General features: G+C 39.1%; 1 protein-coding gene across 2 annotated transcripts in view; it reads right to left on the bottom strand.

Moving 5' to 3' along the window:
- Nucleotides 1–657: 657 nt before the first annotated feature.
- The window catches only part of Gspt1 (G1 to S phase transition 1), a 39285-nt gene continuing 13946 nt past the window's right edge, over nucleotides 658–25996 (bottom strand). For both annotated transcript variants that reach the window (XM_057774022.1, XM_057774023.1), the window contains exons 5-15: nucleotides 24955–24988; nucleotides 19071–19148; nucleotides 17880–18060; nucleotides 16061–16215; nucleotides 15760–15900; nucleotides 12645–12738; nucleotides 11398–11478; nucleotides 8576–8749; nucleotides 7351–7440; nucleotides 6587–6755; nucleotides 658–5079 (exon numbers count right to left, since the gene is read on the bottom strand). In XM_057774022.1, coding sequence (XP_057630005.1) covers nucleotides 5027–5079; nucleotides 6587–6755; nucleotides 7351–7440; nucleotides 8576–8749; nucleotides 11398–11478; nucleotides 12645–12738; nucleotides 15760–15900; nucleotides 16061–16215; nucleotides 17880–18060; nucleotides 19071–19148; nucleotides 24955–24988 — 1250 coding nt within the window. In that variant the 3' untranslated portion in view covers nucleotides 658–5026. The remainder of the gene's footprint in view (nucleotides 5080–6586; nucleotides 6756–7350; nucleotides 7441–8575; nucleotides 8750–11397; nucleotides 11479–12644; nucleotides 12739–15759; nucleotides 15901–16060; nucleotides 16216–17879; nucleotides 18061–19070; nucleotides 19149–24954; nucleotides 24989–25996) is intronic.

Here is a 25996-nt window from a genome sequence, read left to right as displayed (position 1 = left end):
ATTTAAGCTAAGACTAGTTTAACACAGACACAAAGTTCTGACCTTTCACATAAGGACGCTGAAGCAGGAACTCACTGCCTCTCATGAGAGGAAATGAACTAGAGTGTGGTGGAACACACCTGTAATCTCACCAATTAGGAAGCAGAAACTGGGAGATCACCATAGTTTTAAGCTAGCTTACACTAACAGTGAGTTCCTGTCTCAGCCTTCCCTCGCTGAAGATGAGTGTACAAATATATCACTGTCATTCAGTTAACTACTGTGTATACTAGTTTTTGCTAAATTACTCACCCTTGCACAATAAAGAAGTGCACATGCCATTTGGTCTCGATCTTTATTAAAAATCCTGAATTTTTAGGATTCATAGCTTGGACAGAATAATCATCGATGTTTCTCCAATTCTATTGTTCACATAAAACCACACAATGTGATGTTATTATAACCCTTCCTGGAGGGCTGTTTTTGTTCTGTAAGGTTGTCATTTAACCATACAAAAGCCTCACACACCAAACAAACATGTTCTTAAATTCTGAAATAACAGCCTGTTAGGTCCATTCAATAAGTCTGTTAGATATTTCCAATACTTGATACAAAAATATTTTAGAGAAAGGAGCACAGAGTACAGCACAGGTGATTATAAACAGACAGACAAGCACATCAAAAGGAAGATGACAATTTTTATTGTTACAAAACAAAATTTTTAAACGTCATTTGAATAATTGCAAGAGCAGACTAAGGGTGTAATCCTCACACAGGCACCAAGTCAGGCACAGTAGGTAGCTACAAATCATAAGAAAAGGGTTTCTTTCCTACCTAGAACACTCATTCATGCTTTGGAATTAGGCTAAAAACCCATCAACCCTAGTCAGTTCTCAAACTTGTTTTCTTTTAAAATGGGCTCTAGGTATTAACCAGTTCAGCAAAAATTAGTCAGTAAATCCTGGCCTGAGAGATCCACATTTCCCTTCAAACAAGCTGAAGAAACTAGTTAAGAATTGTATACATTTCCGAGAGCCCAACATGTCCCTTTAAATACAGACTTGCAGGCTCAGACCTGTTTCACCTAGTGTGGAAGAGATGGAGGCTCAGACCATCACCTGAGCAGGGCCGGAGCTCCAGCTCCAGCACAGACTCTTCCCCGGGCAGCAGGAAAGGAGGTAGCAAGGACTCAGGCTGACATCTGAAGCACTAAGCTAATGTGCCTAGTAGAGGGGAGCCTCAGAAGCACAAAATGCCATCTGCCTGTGCAGTCCACAAACCTGAGGTTTCCAGGTCAAGATTTAAAGGGCACAGTGGCATGTATGACAAGGCAGAAAAAAGCAATACTGTTCTGGGGCTGCTGTGGAAATCCATGTTTTCTGCCTAATCAGGCTTAGTGCCTATTTACTTTTCCCTTGCACCGGAAAACAAGTTTGAAATCTCTACCCCCATTACCTCCATGCCTTCATAATAATCCTTAGTAAACAACATGGTTAGCATATTACTGTTTCAAGGAAGCATTGGATTAGAGGTATGTGAGAAGAATATTTATTGAAGGGAAGACTCATTAAGTTCTAGGATTCTAAAAATTAAGAATATCCCAGAACCAAAACCATCAAGTATCAAACCTACCCTATCTGAATTCTAGCAATAAATTGGTTCAAATGCAATCGACTGAATTACTACTGGAAAATAACACTTTCTATCCACATACTATAAAATCTAATTTAATCAACTGCTAAATTTAAACCTATAAAGTCATGAATTGTGCATATGTAATTGTATGTATTTACCAAGTTACTGCTGTGGCAAGATTTCTAAAGAAACAAGATCATGAATAATTAGATAGTATCTGTTAGAATCACTGAAAAATTAGTTTAAGAAATAAATACAGTATTTGGAGTTAATCTCCCAAGTCCAATTAACTGCTATCTATCTACTTTACATATAGATCTGTGAGAGGATTAATTGCAGCTTATTCTAATAAGGTAGGCCAACAATGAATATAACACCTACTCATTCTATAGTCGGAGCTATAGTACTGTAACTGGAATTGTAACAAATGGTTTAAAGGTTGGAAGTTTCTAACACTGAAAGCTACACTTTGTCCCTGACTACCTAAATCTCTACCCAAAGCAATGAAGCCATCGTTCATGAAGCAGCAGCCAGTGAGCAAAGGTGCTAGAGTGCTGTCATGTGTAACAGCCATCCAAGATCATGAAGTAATTACTAGTGTTCCTGGAGGCGGCCGGGGAGGATAGCCGACCCTCCCCCCATGTGCATCCTGGATTCTTAAGTTATAAAACTGCATCTGGTTCCAAATATAAGCCAAAATATTTGGAGCACTTCAACTAATGACAGAAATTGTTAACCAAGTGATTTTCAAAGTCCCACACTGTAAAGTAGATCTAAGTGGTTTTCATAAACAGCAGACATGATGAATTAATTACCTTGTTACAGTAAATAGCTTGTACTTCAGTTTACAAAGTTTTTACGTGTAATTATGCACTTCAAGATTTTTCATTAAAAAACAAAAAGCAAAATGTGTTTAATTATTTACAGTTACTTTGTGACTGATTTTCAGACAGTATACACTTAGCCAAAATTCTTGTCGTTTAGATTTACTAGAGATTTTTTTCCCTGTTGGATAGCAAATTATGTATAAACAAAAAAATGCCGTATTTCCTCTTCCACAGAAAAAGATGACAGTTAAGGTCGTCTTAAATGCCATTACTTAAAATTCTGTGTATTCACTTAAATAACCTAGCATAAAAGTGATGTGATGATCATTAATGTAAAATGGGGCAAACCATATGATGATGCTACATGCCTATGTTAAATATAGCTGAAAAAAGGAAGGTTTTTAATATCCAGAATGTTAAGAGTTATCCTATTTTGCATTGTCAACATATAAAAAGCTTATTACATTTGCCAAAGACAGAATGATAGCACACAACTGTATTGCTCTTTAGAAATCCAACATCTGCACACATTCCAAGAGTACTTCAGACATTAATCTCCTTATTCAAATGACAATCTGATATATAACCACTATTTTAAAATTCCTCAAGTCTAAACAGAGATACTTTTCTCAAACTTCAAAGTCCCTAAAATGTAATGTTGATCAATTCTGTTGATGTGATGTAATTCCAGTAATTTTTTTATGATCACCTTTGTACTTATGCTATCTTGTAGAGGTAGGCCTTTCACAAGTGCTGTCCAAGTCATTTCTCTTAAGAATCTTGGCAACGTGCATATAACATTCTTAACAGTGTGTTTTAATAGCAGACATAACTTGTTTTTAAAAATGTTTAATTTCAAAATGGAATGAATCTAAAGATTCATTAAGACTCAAGCATTTGCTCATTTTTATTAGCATGGAAATATAAAAAAAAATTTGTTCTCTTTAGAGCTCCCGAATGTCACAGAAAAATAAAAGCCCAGATATTTGCAAACATTATAAAATTTAAATTTTATACAATTTAATAGCCATATGTGTAGTCAAAGCTGGAGGGCTCTACCTTGGACCTGTCCAGAAGACAGCAACTCATTTATCTCTGCAGTTGGCATTTCAGTGTTTAAAAAACACTTTTGTGTTTTGTTTTCTAACTGGAAATACAGTTGGCTAGGCTTTTCTTTTCTGGGGAGCAAGATTACAGGAATGGGCCATACCAATAAACATACAGTTAAAAAGTCTCTTAGGAATCACAATGTAAAAGAGGCCAAATCTCATAAATGGAAGCAAACATTCAACATGTGGACCCTGGCAAACCCAGAAACTGTCTCTTCTACGTCCCACTTATTCTCATGAAAAACTGCAGACATGACAGCTGGTGTAGAAAGTCACCTTCTGAACTAAAACCACCACAGAATGCTGCACTGTGGTTCATCCACGGCAAGGTTAGCAAATTACAGCTTATTTTTAAGAAAACTCACAAGAATTGAGCTAAAGCCTATACTGTGCTTAATTCTATTTGTTACCGTTCATTTTAGTGTGGGAAGTATGTGATGACTACGTTCATTTCATCAGTGGATTGAGAACTGGCATGAAGAAGCAAGGCTTTTCAACCCTAGAGTTACTGCAAAGTAACTTGTGGGACTGGCATGTGTAACTGATAGGGCTTCATACTAGATGCATGCAGCTCGCAGAAAAACTAAAGGGCGTTTGCCAGTGTCAACATGCTTTCTTTACTACGAATTCCATTAATGTAACAAGCTAATGGAATTGTCTCTAGGGTATAGCTTCATTAAGCTTGTACTCTTAAAGATGACAGTAATGCTGTTTGCTTCCAAACAACTTACTGTGTTTAAGAAATCATATTAAAATATAAATTGGCAGGAAAGAATAGACCTAGTTAGAAAAGCAGTGCTGCCGCTGCATAAAGGTGTTTATGTATGCATCAACCATCAAAATAAGGGATCAAACAACAAATTCTTTCCTTTAATACAAACTTGAACAGTGTTTGTAAATGCCCCATTTAAAGCGAGTGGGTAGGGAGAGTTTAGAAAAATCCAAGTAATAAAATGTATTCAATTACTTGGCAGTTAAAAAGCGAATGCAACAATGTTACATTGAGATAAAAAACAGTATTCCAAAGCAATTCAAATACCGAAAAGGGTTTCAAATTGAATATTTTATTAACATGGTAGTTGTCTTTTTAACATGTGCACACACACTCGCACACTCAGAATGATCTGCCTGGGGGAAAAAAAGACTAACTATGCCTAAGGGGAAAATGAAAAATAAAAATTCCTGTAGGTTTTCATTATTGTAGGCAATTTTGTCCACATCACTTACAAAGCTATTGCCAAATCTGTCCAAGGAAGCAAAGATTGAAAGGGGGCAAAATCTTGGGGAAAATTCAACAGTGGCATAGCAGAGCTCTCAATATGAGAAAGCTGACATAATGTGGACTTTTGCTGTGAATTTTCTTTGCAAAATATGGGGAGAGGTTTGTCAATGGGCAGAAAATAAGAGAAGGCGGTGTGAATAGGCTTTTGCAGTCAATATTCCTCACAGTATTGTGCAGGGTCATCAGGAAAATGCTTAGTCTTTCTCTGGAACCAGTTTCAGAACTTTTCCAATTGCAATGGTCTTACCTAGAAATGAAATTTTGAAAAAAACAAAACAAAAACAAAAAATATACCTTTCAGTACTTTCAGTGAGTTTATGGAATGTACTAAGCTTCTCTAACCTAAAGAAAATTTTGTCATTGTGCAAATTCCTGACTTTACTCACCCAAACCAGGATATCTGGTTAGGTAATTTTAAATGAGTCTGACTGGGAAGTGGCATCCATACAACAGAATACCATTTAATGATAAAAATTAATGAAGTACAGTCCGTCCAACAACCTGGCTAAACTTAAAATCTGCTAAATGAAACAAAACAAAATGGCTCATAAGTATCTATATAGCTACTGAAAAGCTAAACCTGTCTCTAAGCGTACAATTCACAGAAAAGACTCTTCCAAGAGTGTGCCTGTGAGCTGAAAGGGATCTAAGTATAAGTATGAACCCATGGGTCTCGGAAACCTAAAAGCTACGTTATCTTCCTTAATTTCTTTCTTCTATCCACACTCCATCAGGTTCTAAGGCAAACTAAAATTATTTCGAGCTGGGTGCACAGCACAAATGGCTGTAGTCCTAGCACTTGGGTTCTTGAGTTCAAGGCTGGCTGGGCTTTCCATAGAAATGACGCCTCAAAAAAAAAAAAAAAAAAAAAAAAAAAAAATCCTGTTAAACTATTAAGTATAACAAATGTCACTATCAACAAATTTGGTGGATAAGGTGTTTAAAGTGAAACCATGGCCCAGTCAAGCTTTGGGGGAAAAGGTTAAAAAAAAAAAAAAAAAAAAAACCCACAAAAACCCAACAGTTTTTATACTGTTTTCTCTACCATGGCGTAACAATATTGGCACTACCATGTTAAACAGTTATCTGTATTTCTGTTGAACCACAGAGTTTTATATAGTTTTCTAGTTGCCAGACATGGGAATTCACATTTGTAATCCCAGCACTCAGGAGGCCAAGGACTGCAATGAGCTGGAGGCCAACCTAGGCTCCACTATGAGACCCAGTCTCAAACAACACACAGTGTGGGGATACAGTTAACTCGGCCTATAGAGTGCGGCCTCCAATGTCAGAAGTGTTGGCTTTGATTCCCAGTAGACTACAAGAGACCTCATCTTAAAAATTACAAAACATAATTTTGTTTTTATACAAAGAGTTTGAGACTGTTAGACGAGAACTAGTTATTCTGTATCAACCAAAGGGAGGGAGAAAGGGGATATGAATTACATATTAAAGTAACAAAAGATCGTCATATAACCCTTATTTATTATACAAGTCTTCATTATAGAAATGTCTTAGTAAATTCAATTTTTTCTGAGTGCAACAGTATAAGATATTAAAATTAAGTCTACATACAACATTATTGGTACTATATGGTAATTCCATTTGTTTAATATTCAATTCAGTATACTTATCACATATGACTATTATGGAATAGAAATCTGGATTTTTTTTTAATCTGCCATAATATGGACAGTACTCAGACCATGCTATCTACTGAAGTCTAACATCAAGAGACACTGAAAACCTCTTACCCTCATCTCGTAAGGTAAAGCGTCCCATCTGAGGGAAGTCTTTAAAGGTCTCCAGACAAATGGTCCCTGCTGTCCTCAAACGCGCAATGCATACTTGATCTTGTTTCACAAAACGAGGTCGAGTCTTACTTTTTTCTCCTGATTTTTTATCTACCAAGCAGATTAAGGCCTAGTCAATAAAAAAAAAAAAAGGATAAGAAAAAAAATTTAAATGTTAAATATAAGTAACTCTAAGAATAAAATGTAACTTGGACAGGGTATTAAATACCTGTAATCCTAATACTTGAGAAGTCAAGGTAGGATCATGAGTGATAAGCCAGCCTAAGCTAGTACTGAGACCCTGTCTTAAAACAACAAAAACAAGCCAGGCAGGCAGTGGTGGTGCACGTCTTTAATCATAGCACTCGGGAGGCGGAGGCAGAGGCATCTCTGAGTTTGAGGCCAGCCTGGTCTACGAGTTTCTGGACAGCCAGAGCTGTTACACAGCAAAACTGTCTCAAAAAACAAACAAACAAAAAAGGTAGCAAGATAGCTTTTCAGGCAGAGGTACTTGCCTGAGGTACTCTTGACCTGAGTCTAATTCTCAAAGCAGAAGTAAATTAGAGACTAACTCCAGAAAGTTGTCCCTAACTTCTACCCATGTAGCACGACACACCCATCCTCCCCACCACAGAAAAAGTACGTATGTACCTGTATCAGAAATGATCAAGATACAATATTCTGAAAGATTAAGCAAGCCAGTTACCCTGAAAACCCAAACTCACTGTTATTTCGACCTCCTCGATACAGGTATGAATATGCAGCACCGCATTGTACCCTGGGCAGATGATGGATTTGTGCTCTATGATCACTATCTGTCAAATCAGAAACAAAACCCCACAATTTTATCATCAATGTTCTAAAGGTATGATATTCCAAGAAGCAACAGGAATCACTAACTTTTAATATGTGTTATACCTTTTTCTTTTGTTGACAGGATAGCTCAAGTTGCCCAACCAAGGCTCACCCTCAAACATTCCACTGTATAGAAATTGGGAAGTGCCTGGTTTATCTCAGTTCAACAGGTGGGCTCTGAGAAGCCTTCAGTATATACTACCCATGGAACTAATTTAACAAATTACCTCCCAAAAATTACCCAGACATGATCTTCCCATAGTGTATCCATTTTTCTTATCCAATAACCAAGGCCAGTTAGTAAACAAGTAAATATACCTGGCATAAAAAAAAAAAAAAAAAAGAAAACTAAAACAAAACAAAAACTAAAACAAAACAAAACCAAAAAAACTTTAGTCATACTTTTGAGGAGATGGGTTAAGATTTATTTATGTGTATGAGTGTTTGCCTGGATACCTGTCTGTTTACCATGTGCACACATGCTTGCTGCTTGAAGAGGGCAGACAAGGGTTCTGGATCCCTTGGACTGGAGTTACAGGCAGTTGTAACCTGCCGGTACTTGGAACTGAACCCATGTACTCTGTGACAGCAGCAAGAACTCTTAACCACTGTGCTCCAGGCCCAGTTTAATAGAACTCCAAGAGTTCTGTGATGGTGACTGGTTTGCTGTCACTCTCATAAGGAGGTCAGGTTAAATGTCCGTTTGGCCCAAGTCTGAAAACATACCGTCCTGAAGTAGCAAACAACTATGCTGCAGTCACAATCAAGGACATTCCAAACTAAACATTATTGATGATGTATCACTGTCTGCATTTACAAAGTGATGTGTCACTGTCTACATTTAAAGTCAATAATACTGTAACTTTACCTATAAACCAAAGAATAAATGGAATTCACAAAAAAATACCATCTAATAAATTCTTTATAGCACCTTGAAATTTCGAGATAATATGGTTGCGATGTACAAATGAGTTTGACTGTTTCAGTTCCTCTGATACTGGCTACGTGGGATGTCACCAATAGGACAAAAGGCACTGAAATTCTAACCACTTAGGTTCTAACAACCACAAAGATGATTGCAGTAACTTAACTTACCTGGGCATCAAATGTACGTCCAGAATGACAGAGATTATTAAGATCACAAAGGATGAATCCGGGAAGAATCTCCTCTTCTTCAATCCCTTTCAGTCTGATTTTGAGGTTTTCACCTGGAGCTACGGAATCTGTTTCTACATCATCAGAAAGTATTCCAAGAACTTCCACATTGTGCTTAAAAAGAAACAAAGTTGGAGGCTTTCTGATACATGAACTGGATTATGGACATAAAATCACCTCAATGTTCATTTGTTAAGAAGCTACAAATTCACATGTCAAAATAAAAATTGAGAGGGAAAGGGGGCTCAATCTCAGAGATTAGTCGCAACTGTCATAACTTATTATTTTAATATCACATTTTAATAACTTCGAAATAGAATCCAGAACAAACCTCATTTTCAAAATGACAACACTGTGATTGCTAGTGATCTGGAATCACTGAGAGGCCAATGCCCGGGCACACCAGGGAGGGATTATGCTTGTATAGAATCACTATAGTTAACTCATGTGGGAAGAACCATCTTTACTGTTCCTGGCTGGGATCACTCCCTGAACTGGGGGCCTACAGTACAGAATGGAGAATGGGAGCTGACACTAGTGACTTATCCCTCTTCCTGATTATAGATCATGGTGACCAGCTGCGTAAAACTTTTGTAGCCTTGACTCTCCTGCCTAAGAGCTGAAACAAAACCTTATTCCCTTGAGTTGCTTCTCTCTCGAACAAACAAACAAAACAAACATTTTATATATGTTCTGTATGTGCCCGACTGGTGCCCTCAAAGGTCAGAAGTGACAGCATCAGATCTGGCACTGGAATTATGTTTGTTGGGAACCACGGTGTGGGTGTTTAGACACTAAATACAGATCCTCTACAAAATCAACAGTGCTCTCAACTGCTGCACCATCTCTCCCACCCCCTTGATTTGCTTTAAAAAGAAAAAAGTTACTTTTATTTATGTACAGGTGTATGCTTATCTCTGTGTGTAGAATGTTGTGCATGCAATGTCTGTGGAGGCCAGAAGAGGGCATAGGATCCCCTGGAGCTGGAATTAGAGGTCACTGTGAGCTGCTTGATGTAGGTGACAAGAACTCTTGAAATGTTAACTCATCTCCCCAGCCCCTCCCTTGAGTTGCTTTTCTCAGGGTATTTAATCACAGTCACAGGAGACTTAGACAAATACCAAACTTAATACTCGATTTCATTTCAGGTAAATTTTATAATTAAAAACTTTTAAAAACTTATTTCCCACAGCAGGCCAATCCTGAAATAAGGATATGTTTCTCAGTTATTTTAACAAGTGAATTTTGAAAGCATATTGTTGGGACTGGAAAGATTGTTAAGGGCAGTTGTTAAGGGCACTTGCTGCTCTTACAAAGGACCCATGAACAATTCCCAGCACCAACTGATGGCTCACAACTGTCTGTATATTAACGCCAGTTACAGAAGAGCCAATGCTCTCTGCTGGCTGCCTTGGGCACCAGGTGTACACGCTGCACAGATGCAGGCCAAACATAAATATACAAAATAAAACAAGCAAATGTCTTTTGAAAAGCACATTGTTTAATGAGTGAAAGATTTCCTCATGAGAAAGGAACTAGACAGTCATGTGCTGCAATGGTCAGCACAGCAGAACTGCTAATGTCCTAAATGTCATTGATGGAGTTATCTTTTCTTTTATAATACCTCCAAGTAAAATCATCAACTCTACTTTAAACCCACAAGCGAAGATTTTTGTTTGTTTATCATTGTGGTGTGTGCGCATGTGTGGTGAGCGCCATGGAGCACATATGGAGAAGGGCAGAGGACAACTTTGTAGTTTCTCTCCTTTCTCCTTAACAAGGGTTCTTAGGGGGGCTGGAGAGATGGTTCAGTGGTTAAGAGCATTGCCTGCTCTTCTAAAGGTCCTGAGTTCAATTCCCAGCAACCCCATGGTGGCTCACAACCATCTGTAAAGAGGTCTGGCGCCCTCTTCTGGCCTTCAGGCATACACACAGACAGAATATTGTATACATAATAAATAAATAAATAAATATTAAAAAAAAAAACAAACAAGGGTTCTTAGGAAGCAAGGGCCGACCCTTTACCCACTGAGCCACCCTGCCAGACCTTAATTTTTTTTAATTGTTTTTTTTCAAGACAGTTTCTTTGTGTATCCTGGCTGTTCTAGAACTCCCTTTGTGGTTGGCCTTGAACACACAGACCCACCCTGCCTCACAAGTATGGGGATTAAAGGCGAGTACCACCACACCCAACTTAATTTTTTTTTTTTTTAAGTTATTCAAACTGTTCTCAAACCCATATTACCTAGTATGAATGACCTTGGGGAGCTAGGTATTTAGCTCCGCGATGAAATGCCTGCTTGGCTAAGGTCAAGGTCTTTATCTTGGGGATGAGCATGTTTAACAACAACAAAACAAACAAAACCCCAAAAGACTTCCCTGCAAATATAGTCTTGGACATATTATTTTGTGGCATCAAAACGACGCAGACACAGAGACACACCAGAACTGAACCTGAGTATTCTTCCATGGCTCTCTTGATAATCAGTCCTGTCAGCCTTTAAGCAGTTACTCAGCCACTCCAAATCCAAATGTTATTTGCCCACGTTGATAATGGGACAGATTGATAGTTTCAAACTTTCCTGTTGCTCCTTCTAATTCTAAAGTGCTTAATTGTCACTGAATACAAAAACAAATCTGTTCTTTTATTTTACACTGAGCATTAACAAAATAATTACTATGTATAAAATTTGACTGGAATGTTTCTGTTTTTGAGATGTTGCTTCCAAGAGCGACTCTAGAGACACGCACTGAACTCTCACCTTGTTGGGCATCATCACAAGCTGCTGGCCTTTACAGATAGATCCAGATTCCAGCTTTCCCAGGACCACAGTCCCCATATCCTAATCAAATTTAGAATAAAGTAATTAAAAAACATTCAGACTTTTATTCCTGATTATAGCAGGTGAAATCTACCAAGGAAAGTCTTTAGCTAATAACTGATCGAATGCTTATGATTATTCATTTTTGAAAGTATAATCTTTTTTCTTTTTATATAATTTATTTGTTTTTATTTAATGAGAATTGGTGTCTTGCCTGCATGTGTGCCTGTGTGAGGGTGTTGGATCCTGGAGTAACAGTTGTGAGCTGCCATGTAGGTGCTGGGAAGGGAAGCCATGTCATTTGGAAGAGCAGTCAATGCTCTCACCACTGAGCCATCTCGCCAGCCCCTATGATTATTCTTAAACATAAAGGAGGTAATAAATACTCCATAATAATTTGTATCTTAGGCCTTAGTACAATTATATTAATAAAAAGGAATGTCTAATGTGCAAAAGAAAGTTTCATACAGAAAACAGCATAGAATTTTATGTTGGAAGATCGAACTGTTTGTATAAATTTAGAAACTTATTTGTTTGTAAGCTTTAGAGTGGAGCTAATTGAGGGACAAAAGGCTTAAAAGTAGATAAAACATTACATGAATTGTTACTGTCAGAGTTTAAAGATTAAGTTGAGGGCTTGGGATGTAGCTCAGTGGCAGACAGCTTGCCTGGTGTGTACAAGGCCCTAAGTTCAAGGCCCTGTATCGCAAAACAAATTACCTAAAAAACAAAGTTGGAAATTCAATTAAAATCAACGAAGTCGATTTTTTTGTGGGGTCTGAGATGTGGAGTTGTTATTTGAGACAGGGTCTCATTATGTAGCCCTGGCTAACCTGGAATTTGCTATGTAGACCAGGCTGGCCCTGAGTTAAAAAGATCCATCTGTCTCCGCCTCCCAAGTGCTGAGATTAGAGAATAAAAGCATGCACCACCACACCCAATAAAGTGCATACTGACAACATAAGCCCTCATGTACTGGTACTATTATAATTTAGTGTACTATTCTTGCAAGGCTACTTATCAATAGCTACAACTTTTAATGTAAAAAGTTTGAGTAAATCATGGCCTTCTATAAGCAAACACTTAAAAGCTAATAAACATTATTAAGATATTTTTTTTTCTAACTTACAACAAAACACAATGATTTCAACTCCCCTGAAATCCAGTAACTTTAATATTTGAGGTACCTTGTACTTATCGACAATTGGCAGCCTGATTGGTCCATCAACTGATCTATTGAAGTTTGGCAAATTATCCAGATATGGAATAAATGGTAAGCCACTGAGAACAGAACAATATTCATTAAAGAAAGTTAACATAATAATTTTTAAAAATCTAAGTTATAGTGTTGTAATTTAAATAATGATTATACATAACATTTTATTTTTCTAATGCACATTTTTTCACTTATATATTTTCATTTCATGAAACTTAACACCTCAGAAAACTAAAATAAAACAAAATACCTTACTTTTAAAAGCTCCCAGGACAGGAACCAAAAGCTACAGAGAAACCCTGTCTCGAAAATAAAAATAAAAAATAAAAAAAAAAAAAAAAAAAAGCTCCCTAGGTCAGATATGGTGATACAACCCTGTAATCCCAGCACTTGGGAGGTTCAGACAAGAGGTTATTAAGTTCCAGACTAAATGAGTCTACATAGTGAGATTCTTTTTAAAAAAAAAAAATATTTATTTATTTATTATGTATACAATACTCTGTCTGCATGTATGCCTGCTGGCCAGAAGAGGGCACCAGACCTCATTACAGATGGTTGTGAGCCACCATGTGGTTGCTGGGAATTGAACTCAGGACCTTGGAAGAGCAGGCAATGCTCTTAACCTCTGAGCCCCCATAGTGAGATTCTTGTCTCAAAACAGAACACAACAAAATGAAAAACTACAAACACGCTGGATGTTTATTAACTGACTTATTGTGTTTATGTGTGAGTATGTGCACACAGAAGTCAGAGGACAGTTTGTAGGTGTCAGTTCTCGTCTTTAGTGGTCTGAGCTCTGGAGAAAGACCTCAAGTCATCAGGCTTGGTAGCCAGCACCTTAACCTGCTGAGCCATGCTGGCCTAGCTTCCCCGTGAATTTAACTAAGTCTAGGAAAAAGTGACTTGGGACAGCCTGCATTATACTCTTACCTACACAAGGATGAGGGACATAGGATTTTGCTGTATCTTCCAGACTCGCCTCAAACTCAGTCAATCCTCTTGCCACAGTTCTCAAGTGCTGGGATTATAGGCATGCACCACAATGCCCAACTCTCTATTTCCTAATTTATGGACTGTGAAGTTTAATCCTTATCAGATCAGGATTCCATAATACAATTCCCCCTTTACTCTGACTGTGAGGCAACACTGTCTAGAAAGGCTGTTTGTTTTGCAGTAATTATAAACTGATTTGAACCATTTGTGTGGAAGAGATTCACAATAGCCAAAAAAGAAAGAAAACCAAAGTTTTTCTGGCCAATTTCAAGGTTCTACAAGCAAGACTGTGCAGTCTTAAGATAAACAGTTGAACAGAAGAGAACTGAGGGAAAAACAAACAAGCAAACATCATTTATGGCCACCTGATTTCTAATGAAGATAACACAACACAGAAATTATACCAGAATAATTGAATGCCCACACCAAAGCAAATATACCTAGCTAAATACCATAAACATTATGCAAAAAAAGAACTGAAAACTAAATATAAAAGGAAAAAAAGTTTCTTTTAAATTTAGATTTATTTTTTCTTATGTGTATTGCTTTGTCTATGTGTGCATGCCTACTCTCTATCAGGAGGTGAGAAGAGAGCGTCAGAGACCCTGGAATTGAAGTACAAGCAATCATGTAGGTGCTAGGAATCAATTTCAAGTGCTCTTAACTGATGAGCCATCTCCAGCCCTGAAAACCTAAAATCTTAACACTTCATTACCTAGAAACTAAACTGGTCTCACCCTCTTCTGTAGAGCTAAATCTTTGTAACCTGGGACCAGCTGATGTTTCAGAGGACTTGCAGGCGTTTGCTCTCTCTTCCTATCACGTGGGTTTCAGGGAGTGAACCCACGTCACCAGTCTTGGCAGCAGGCACCATAATGTGCTGCTGTGCCGTCTCACTAGCTATGTTTTACAAAACAGATTTGGTGACTCACATCTGTAATTCCAGGACTGCTAGGAGAAGATGGGAAGCAGAGACAGGAGTCACATGGAAGATCATAGGCCAGCAGGAGTAGGGTGAAGAGCAGAAAAGAGGGTGAGGAGCAACCTTAACAGCTGTCTTCTGCCCTTCACCTAGCGACCGTAGCACATGTGCACCTACACTCCCCACAATGAAAAACAGCAATGGAGGGCCGAGCACAGGCCAGTGATGCAGAATATGCTCAGTAGGGGCAGGCTTCTGGATTCTACCCAACACAAACAACTAGGGATGAAAGAAGGGGAAGGTAAGAATGACCTTAATATAGAACGGGAAAAGCACATGTTAATTACCTAGTAAGGGACTTGTACATAAGAAACCTGTTGGGGTTTTCTGTGTTTGAGTGATTGGCACTGGGAAATTGAACTCAGGGTCCTCATGCTTATAAGGCAAGAAATCTATTGACTTAAGTTATAGGCCAAAGACCCCATAAAGAACTCATACGAAAGCCTGGCAGTGGTGGCCCACGTCTTTAATCCCAGCACTCAGAAGGCAGAGGCAGGAAGATCTCTAGGAGTTAAAAGATGGGACTGGTCTAAAGTGAGTTCCAGGATAGCTAGGGCTACACAGAGAAATTGTCTCAAAAAACAAACAAAATAATAATAATAAAAAAGAACTCACGTGACTCAAAAAATCCCAAAACAACAATAACAACAAAACAAAACAAAAATCCAAATAGGGCCAGAGAGACGGCTCAGTGGGTGGACTGCCTGCTATGCAAGCACCAGGACCAATGGAACAGCCAGGTGATGGCATGCGCCTGTAATCCAGCACTGGGGAGGAGACAGGCTGGTCCCAGGGCCCGAACCAAATCAGGTAATTTCAGGTTCAATGAAAAACTCTTGAAAACACCTGGTTTCAACCTCTGGCCTGTCCACATGTAAACATGGGCAAGGAACATCTTCATATTACACATATAGTATACACCACACATACAAACCTACACATTACCCACATAAGCATACAACAGACACACACATAAAAAAAAAACCATATAAATGTTTTAAAAGGCAAAGGTCCTGGTATTTTTTAAAACCAAGACTACAGCCAAAATATCTTTCAATTTCTTTTAGATATGCCCATCTCCTTTTAGAAAAAGTAGTAAAAGGTTACTCACATGTACCAAGGACAGAAATCTGATTGCTCTTTCAGATTTGCTCCCGTCAGTCCTGAGCAGGGCATAAAATGAATGTCCTTTTTGGGATTGAAGCCAACTTTTTTCAAAAACGGTACTAGTTTTTCTTTACATTCTTCATATCTAAGAATATTTAGAAATAACACAATTATGCTGAGTAGTAGTTTCATCAGTAAACAAATTAAAGCTTAGAAAAACTGGAAGAAACAATGCAAACAATAACAAAAACATCCATTTCTTCACCAACATGTCTGTAAAAAGTCACTAAAGCATCTAAGCTTACCTCTCGTTGCTCCAGTTTACTGTTGGATCATCCATCTTATTAATAAGCACAATTAAGTGTTTGACACCTGCTGTCTTTGCCAACATTGCATGTTCTCTTGTTTGTCCTCCTTTTTCAAATCCAGTTTCAAACTCTCCTTTCCTGGCTGAGATTACCTATTCCAAGAAATTCAGTAATTTATTCTTAAACATTCAGGTTCCTCCCACATCAAATCTAGCAGCAAAACATGTATACTTTTAGCTTCTATAAGAAAGCTGTCCATCTAGGTGGTGGTAGCGCATGTCTTCAATCCCAGCACCTGAGAGGGAGAGGCAGGCGGATCTCTTGTGAGTTCAAGGACAGCCTAGTCCGTAGAGTGAGTTCCAGGACAACTAGAGCTGTTAAACAGAGAAACCCTGTTTGAAAAACAAAACAAAAAACCTGAAATCACGAAAAGAAAGCTTTCCAAGGAAATGGGGCATGTGTCCAAATGGCTTCAAGATTTAAGAGTTTGGAGATGAGTAGGTATGGCTCGTTGGAATAGTTGTTTCCATGTGCTATGGCAAGTAATAAAACAAACATAGTGGTTTTTACTAACCCCTTCAACTTCCCTAAATTTAGGATATGTGCATATAGCTCAAACATTTCAAGTATGTTCTTTTTAGGTTAAAGATGTGAGAAAATGGCTGGGCGGTGGTGGCACACGCCTTTAATCCCAGCACTCGGGAGGCAGAGGCAGATCTCTATGAGTTCGAGGCCAGCCTGGACTACAAGAGCTAGTTCCAGGACAGGAACCAAAAAGCTACGGAGAAACCTTGTCTCAAAAAATCCAAAAAGGTGAGAAAATATGTGTTTAGCAATTTCAGGGCTCCAAACTCAATCTCAATCCCCCCCCCCCCCCCGTGTGTAGGTGCCTGCTAAGGCCAAAAGCATCAGATACTCTTGGAGCTTGAGTTACAGGCAATTGTGAGCCACTCAATATGGATGCTGAAAATCACCCCAGCTTCTCTGCAACAGTATGTCCTCTTAGTCACTGAGCCATCTCTGTAGCCCCCACGGGGTTTAATCTCTTAATACTACAACCAAAATGAGTATATGCTGATGCATACTTGTAATCCTAGCATTTAAGAGTCTGAGATGAGAGGATAGTAAATTTGAGGACAGTATGTACTACCTAGCAAGAAGGAGGGGGAAAGGAGAAACAACATTAATTTCAATCTTTGTGGGCTTAGCATAAAAAAAAAAAAAAAAAAAAAACACTAAACACACAGATAATAGCAAGGGGAAAATATTTAATCAATCTCCCCCATTCCCTGAAACAAGGTTTCTCTGTAGCTTTGGAGCCTGTCCTGGAACTAGCTCTTGTAAACCAAGCTGGTCTCAAACTCTGCTTCCTGAGTGCTGGGACCAAAGGTGTATGCCATCACCGCCCGGCCTTTATGGAGTTTTTTTACAAGTAAATTATTATAATGAGTTCTGGGAAAACAGGAGTGACAAAAATGACTATTACGATTATGTATAGTGTTATAATGACTACTACTTTATGAGGGTGGATCAGAACATTGAAGTCGGGTTATGGAGCACACCATAAATCAGAGGCAAGTACATCTCTGAGTTTGAGGCCCACCTGGCCTACATATTGAATTCCAGGCCAGTTAAGACTTACAAGGTAAGACCCTGTATCACAAATCAGTGGTAGAGGACTTGTACAGCAATATGCAAAGACCATGGGTTCAAGCCTTATCAATGGGAAAAGAGAAGATACACGTGGGCTATTTACTAATAAATATGTCCAGAGCCTACCCTCAAAAAAAGCCCAGAATGGAAATGTCTTTCCTACCAGTACAGCCAAGTCAGCTTGAGAGGCACCACCAATCATATTTGGGACAAAACTCTTATGGCCAGGAGCATCTAGAATTGTAAAATGCTTCTTCTCAGTCTCAAAGTAGGCGCGGCCCACTTCTACTGTTTTCCCCTTGTCGCGTTCTTCCTGGTTTGTGTCTAAGGCCCAAGACAAGTACCTGGAAGAATTAAAAAAAAAATTTCATGATTATCATTATGTTCTTCTACTAATAAGCATGTAATAAACTGTTTACACCCAGTTTCATATCCACTACTCATCTGTGTCATAAGGAAGACTAGTAAAATAAAAACAGGAAAATTAAATATGTATTGTTACGATTCAAACAGAGCTTATACAGTCAGCTAGTCTATAAGCAAACATTCATAACACTAAACTGACAACATAGGGAGATTACTTAAATGCTGGGTGTGACATTGCACATCTGTAATTCTAGTGTCAGGAAGAGAGAGGCAGGAGGACAGTGAATATTTGAGACTATCCTGAGCTACATATCAAAAATCCTCTAAGAAAGAAGGGGTGACAGAGAAAAGAAAAAACAAAGACGAGTCATAATATTAATGCTGTGGTTTGAATGAAATATCCCCAAAGTCTTGGGCATGAGCTATCTGGCCAGTAAGGTTTAGGGAGTTCTAGAAGGTGTGGTCTTGTCGGAAGAGGTAAGTCACTGAAGGCAGGCTTGCACTTCAGGTTTGCTCTCAGCTTGCTTGCTCCAGCCATCATGAATGCCTGCTGCCATGCCTCCCAGCCATGATGGATTCTAATCCTCTGGAACTATAAGCCCAAGTAATTCTTCCTTCTACTGATGTGCACCGGTTGTGGTGCACACCTCTAATTTCAGCATTTGGGAGTTTTGAGTTTGATGCCAGTCTGGTGTAAAGTGAGTTCCAGGACAGCCAGAGCTACACAGAGAAATCTTGTCTCAAAACAACAACAACAAAAAAATAAATGAAGAAAAATTCTGATATTATTTCATTATGTGAGAATTATATAATTCTACATAAATTATTTCAAAACATCCATAGTAATAGCTTGTAATCTTTTTGAGTCTAATACTAATTACAACTTTTCTCATTTGCCAGGCATGCTGGCACACCCCTTCAATCCAAGCACTTGGGAAACAGAGGCAGGTGATCCCTGAGTTTCTAGTATCATAAAAGTTTACCATACCAAGTTTCTCTGTTTTTTTCTTTAGCTTCTCGTTCGTATTTCTCAAGTGTCCTTTTGTCGACCATTCCAGTCAAATACCTGTAAAGGGTTAAAGACAAAGAAGTGCTTACTTCAGTTACTCAGCACAGTGAGGACACTACTGAAGCGCCCGCAGGGAACCTGAGCTACAGAAAAACTGCTATTTAAAAAAAGAAACTACATTCACTTATTTATGTGGAACCAGGACAGTTTGCAGCAGTCAGTCTTCCTCTCCACCATGTGGGTTCCAGGGAATGAGTCCAGATGGTTAGCTTTGGTGACCTTTGCCCACTGAATCATCTCACTAGCAAAAAACTCCAACTCTTTTAAAGTAAATGTACCATTTGTAGAGCTAATTTAAATATAAAACGGTATCTGTATCATTTCAAATTATTAGATGAAAACAAAAGTACTTCATGGTAAAAACACTGACGGTCAACACCCTACCAAGGTAAACTCAGCTTATATCAATACTTTGTGAAATATATTGCGTAAGTAAAGAGTTAACATCATGATCCCTACAGCACAAAATATAGCTAGCTGTCTTCTGTGATATTCTTAATACAAGAAAGTATCAGTCCTGACTGAACTACAGAACACTATATAAAATAACCAGTTCACATTCTAAGGCCAAGGGCCAGAGAGGACCTGAGTTCAGTTCTCAGCATTCACACCAGTCAGCTCACAATCACCTGTATCTCCAACTCCAGGGGAGCCAACAGTCTCTTCTGGTATCCTGGGGACACACCCATACACATACATTTTTAAAAAGGGAAGGGGGCCTGGAGAGATGGTTCAGTGGTTAAGAGCAATTGCTATTCTTGCAAAGGACCCAGGTTTGGTTCCCAGCACGCACATGGTAGCCCACATCTGCCTGTAATTAGAATTCCAGGAGATCTAATACCCTCTTCTGGCCTGCCCAGATACATGCATATGCACAATACATCTAGGTACACAAATATATACACACAAATACAAATAATTTAACTGTTTTTAAAGGTTACCAAGGCCATAAAGCAAGGAAACTGGAAATGTTACTAATTAAGGGCTATGGAGATATAATAACGCCCTATCATAAGAACATAAGAACATAAAAAATAACAACGGAAAATATGGTGATATCCAATTAAGATCTATTTAATTTTTATTTATTTTTTTAAAGTTTTACTTATTATGTATATATATACTGTGTTCTGTCCACATGTGTATCTGCAGGCTAGACCAGAAGAAGGCACCATATCTCCTTTTTGATGACTACGAGCCACCACGTGGTTGCTGGGAATTGAACTAAAGATCTTTGGAAAAGCAGCCTGTGCTCTAAACCTGAGTCATCTCTCCAGGCCCCATGATCTGTTGTTTAATTTTTAAGAAGAGCATCAAACGTCCTATTGATGTTAATTAAGAGTGACACTGCAAAGTTGCACCTTGCAGGCAGCCACCAACCAAACAATAAACCACCACCAACAGAGTTGAAGTTTTTCTGCCTCTGAATTGCTTTTTCCCCCCTTTCTAAGATAGGGTTTCTCTGTGTGGTCCTGGCTGTCATGGAAACTCACTCAGTCTATAGACCAAGATGTTAATGAACTCAGAGACCTGCCTGCCTCCTGAGTGTAGGGATTAAAGGTGCGTGCCACCATTGCATTTTTTTTTCTTTTTGTAAACCATGCTGAGGACTCAACCCAGGACTACGCATGGTTGGTGAGTCAGTGCTCGTGACACCGATTTATATCCCCAGCCCAAGTTTTCTAGTTTTGATTACTGTGCCATAGTTTATGGATGATTTTCATATTAGGTTAAACTGAATAAAGGGACTATAGGAACTCTATATTGTTTCTGCTATCTTTCTGAAATACCAACACACATGTACCCACATGAGTGTGAACATGTAAGACAAAAAATTTTCATGTTAAAGATTCTTTAGTAATACTAAAGATCATTATGTATACCCTTTGGTATAATATATATTATATATATATATATATTATACATATATAATTCTAATGTGCAGGTGTAGGCAATGACATTCTGTCAAATGACTTTTCTTTTCTTTTTTTTTGGTTTTTCGAGACAGGGTTTCTCTGTGGTTTTGGAGCCTGTCCTGGAACTAGCTCTTGTAGACCAGGCTGGTCTCGAACTCACAGAGATCCGCTTGCCTCTGCCTCCCGAGTGCTGGGATTAAAGGCGTGCGCCACCACCGCCCCCCCCCCTTTTTTGTTTTTTGTTTTGTTTTGTTTTTCGAGACAGGGTTTCTCTGTAGCTTTGGTGCCCGTCCTGGAACTAGCTCTTGTAGACCAGGCTGGTCTCGAACTCACAGAGATCCACCTGCCTCTGCCTCCCAAGTGCTGGGATTAAAGGCATGCGCCACCACCGCCCGGCTCAAATGACTTTTCAAAGTGAGTTTGTCAATGTGAGACTGCTGTCTGAACCGTTCACTAGTAATGCCAGCTAGCTTTCATTCAGGTCAAATCCAAGCGCCATCCCTCTCATCCCAAATATTACCTACATATCCCTACAGTATGATGTCCTTCACAATCTGGATATAAAAAAAACAAAATGAAACCAGAAAACAGTGAAAAGGCTACTCTACAATCCATCAATAAAAACATGCTGTTGCTGGGCAGTGGTGCACGCCTTTAATCCCAGCACTCAGGAGGCAGAGGCAGGTGGATCTCTGCGAGTTGGAGGCCAGCCTGGGCTACAGAATGAGTTCCAGAACAGGCTCCAAATACACAGAGAAACCCTGTCTCAAAAAGCCAAAAACAAAAACACAAAAACAAACAAAACCCAAACAACAACAACAAAAATTCCAAACCCTGCATAAATCTTAACAACCTTAGTTCGGATCCCTAGAACCCAGACACAGCAGCACACATGTCTGTAATCCTCGTTCCTTTATAGGGAGCACGAAACTGGAGGTGTGTGTGTGTGTGTGTGTGTGTGTAGAAGGACAGCTAGTCTAACAAACAACCAACAAACAAGAACGGAGGTGAAGAATGAGAAATTCTTTTGTCCTACATAAACATGCCATGTATGTGCTTCCCCAACACACACACACACACACACACACACACACCTTTTAAAAAGTTAATAGCAGAACACATTAACAGAGGTCAGTGTCTTTTCAAGTAGGTAGCTTGTATAAAATGGTAAAAATTGGGGATGGAGTGATGGCTCACTAATGATAGCACTGGTCACACAAACCTGAGACTTGGAGTTCAAGTGAGGGAGGCGGGTCTGCCCTTTCTGTTCAGGGCACAGTGACAGAATCCCAGAGTAAGATGACCAGTGAGATTAGCCAAATCAGAGAACTCTAAGTGTGACTGAGATCCTGGCTCAATGAATAAGCTAACACCAATCGTGGATCTTTGCATGTATGCAAACACATATGTAGACCAACACACATGCATAGGCTATAGTTAAAGTGGCCTTTTCACTTGTTTTTTACATTCAGATTAAGAATATCATACTGTAGGTGATTACGCAGGTAATATCGGAATGAGAGGGATTCCACACACTCTCACACCACCTCCTCCCCTATTTGATTAAAAAAAAGAAAAAGAAAAGTTGTGGAATGATGGTCAGACTACTTGCCTTTGATTCAATCCACATAAATTTCAGGAGCAAAAAACCAGTCCATTCGTGAGTCAAAATCAAACTTTTGGTTTGGGAATGTAGCTTAACGGCAGAGCTCTTGTTCAGTGCTCACAGACCCTGGGTAGCAACACCAACACGAGGGGCAAATGAAAACAGGAAGCCAGGGACCAGAGATGGCTGATTGGTTAAGAATGCTTGTTGTTATGGCAGAGGACCCAGGTTCATTTCCAGGCACCCACACAGCGGCTCACAACCGTCTGTAACTAGTTCCAGGTGATGACTCTTCCTTTTTTTTTTTTTTTTTGTTTTTTTTTGTTTTTTTGTTTTTCAGGACAGGGTTTCTCTCTGTAACAGCCCTGGCTGTCCTGCAGCACACTCTGTAGACCAGACGTGCACCACCATCACCCAGCTGATATGACTCCCTCTTCTGGCTTCTGTGGACATGAGGCGTGTACATGGTGCACATACATATTACATAAACACTAATACATATAAAATAAAAATAAAAACACATTCAACAAAACAGAAAGTTAGCTTTCATGAATATACTTTAACTTGCCATGGTTCTCTCTTACTCCATCACCAGCCAAAAATGCCTTGTAGGAGGCAGAGGCAGGAGGATAAGTTCAAGGCCAGCCAGGACTACACAGTGAGACCCTCCCCTCCAAAACCAAAATAATTTTATTGGGGCATTTCGGAGGTAGAGTGGAAGGATCGGGAATTCTGGGTCATTCTAGACTACATACTTGAGTGTAAGGCCACCCTGTTTCCTCAAAAATAAAAACTAAATAAAACACCTAAACTACCTAACATTATTGCTTAGCTTAACTTCCCTTAAACAGACTCAGAACACTTATATTAGCTCACTGTTGGGCAAAATCAAGTGACACAAGGTCCACTTAATATTAATGTGCTGAATGTCTCATGTTCAGACACAAAGGACACACACACTATTCAGCTGACACTGGCAGGAGTGCACTGTAGAGAGCTGTTTAGCTTGGTGATCAGTGACTGGGAGCTATCACAGTCACTGTCCACATCACAGAGGAGGAGCAGACTACCCAGGAAAACATCAAAGTTCAAAGTATGGTTTCTCATTAATGCCAGGGACTATCTGTATATTCAAAGCCAATTAAGACTTTCTGTAATCTTGGGTATTATATTATTTTTCATAAAATTTTAATAAGGCTTGGAGAAATGGCTCAGCAGTTAAGAGCAGTTGCTACTCTTGCAGAGGACGCAGTTCTACTCCCAGCATCCACATTAGACAACTCAAAACCACCTGTAATTTTATCCCAAAGGGATTCAGCAACCTCTTCTAGCCTCCCTAGCTACCTGCATGCATAGTTGCACATGCATATATGCATACACACACAAAAACAACACCTTCAAAAATTTGTTGTTGCTTTCCAGAAGATCTCATTATGTCACTCTGGCTAGCCAAGAATATTATATATAGACAAGGCTGGCTTTGAACTCAGAGATCCACCTGCCCCCAAAATGCTGTAATTAAAGGTATGCAACAACATGCCTTGCCAAAAAATAGAGAAAAAAAAAAGGGGGGGGGTCTTGTAGAATTGGAGACAAGACCTGGAGGTTAAGAGCACTAGCTGCTCTTCCAGAGGACCTGGGTTTAATTCCCAGCACCCACATGGCAGCTCACAACATTGTAACTACAGTTCCAGGGACTCTAACGCCCTTACACAGACATACACGCAGGTAAAACACCAATGCACATAAAAATTATTGAAAAAGTCATAGCAATCTGGTAGGAGAGGTTCACACCTTTAATCCCAGCTATTGTACAAAAATCACCACCACCATGCACACACAAGCACACACATATAACTTGTTTTGTTTCTTTTTCTTTTTTGGTTTTTCGAGACAGGGTCTCTCTGTAGCTTTGGTGCCTGTCCCAGAACTAGCTCTTGTAGACCAGGCTGGCCTCGAACTCCCAGAGATCTGCCTGCCTCTGCCTCCCGAGTGCTGGGATTAAAGGCGTGTGCCACCACCGCCCGGCTACTTGTTTTGTTTCTTAAAGATGGGTTTTAGAAACAGTGCGTCATAAGAGTTTGACAGTGATTAAAAACTGATGATCACACTAAAACAAAAATTACTTAACTGCTACCTTCTGTACAGATGATTTATTATTAAAGTTTCTAACTTGAGGTGGTGACCAGTTTTTATCTCCCTTGAATGACAACATGAACATTCACAATGCCTGAAATTTATCTAATCAGATTAACTCTACCATTAGATAAAAGAGACTTACATTATTTGTCCTCCAATGGTTGACTTGCCCGCATCTAAAAGGAAGAACAAAAATATGGGAACATAGGTTAAAAACAACTGATATATACACAAATATAACTGGAGGGATTTTTTTGCATGTATAATCAAGTCTTGCAAAAACAACTGAACTGTAATAGGAATTTCAGGATTAAATTCTAGGGACCTTCTCCCATGTACAATGAATGAGGCCAAGATCCTCATAGGGCAATGAGGACTGAGAAATACTTCCCTGATGAAGAAATTATCTACCTACCTACCTACCTACCTACCTACCTACCTACCTACCTACCTACCTACCTACGACAAGGATTCTCTGTGTAGCTCTAGCTGTCCTGGAACTATCTATAGACCAAGCTGGCCTCAAACTCAGAGATCAGCCTGCCTCTGCATACTGAATGTTGGGATTAAAGGCATCCCTGACTTTAGGAAACAGGATAGGCATTTCTCTACAAATTTCAAAGTTATTCTTCTCTAAAGGGAGTATGATATAGCAAAAGAGAGACAGGTCAAGCACGGTGGGATCCATCTGCAATCCTAGAAATCAGGAGGCTGAGGCAGGAAGAACAAGGGCTGGAGGCCAGTCTGGATTACTACATAGTGAGGCCCTGTCTGAAGGTGGAGGGATAACAGAGAATTCAGTACTTTTTCTCACAATCTGAAAAGTCAGAAATCATATAATTAAGCAAGGTCTTGTTCGGCTAACCCAGTTACTTGGCAAATACCCAGAAGTTACTCTAAATTACTAATTTCTTATTTCATACAAAATTAAGATGAGTAGTAACAATGTTAATCCCATTAAAAGGAACATATCAACTAAAGAGAACAAAACATCCACATTTCTTAGATACTAATTAAGTATCACAGTATAGCAAACCATCACCAATGGTCTGCAGACTAATTATCCATCACACACAATAAAGCTCATTTTCTTCCAGCTTCTATGGCACTACAAAACAGTTCATCTGCCCAAACTTCAAGAACAAAACACTGGAACTTTTTTTTTTGTCAGCTGAAGCAAGTTA

The sequence above is a fragment of the Chionomys nivalis genome, chromosome 7, assembly GCF_950005125.1.
Source record: "Chionomys nivalis chromosome 7, mChiNiv1.1, whole genome shotgun sequence".
Taxonomy (NCBI): domain Eukaryota; kingdom Metazoa; phylum Chordata; class Mammalia; order Rodentia; family Cricetidae; genus Chionomys; species Chionomys nivalis.
Note: the sequence above shows the minus strand (reverse complement) of the source record. Positions and strands in the feature narration are given on the sequence as shown.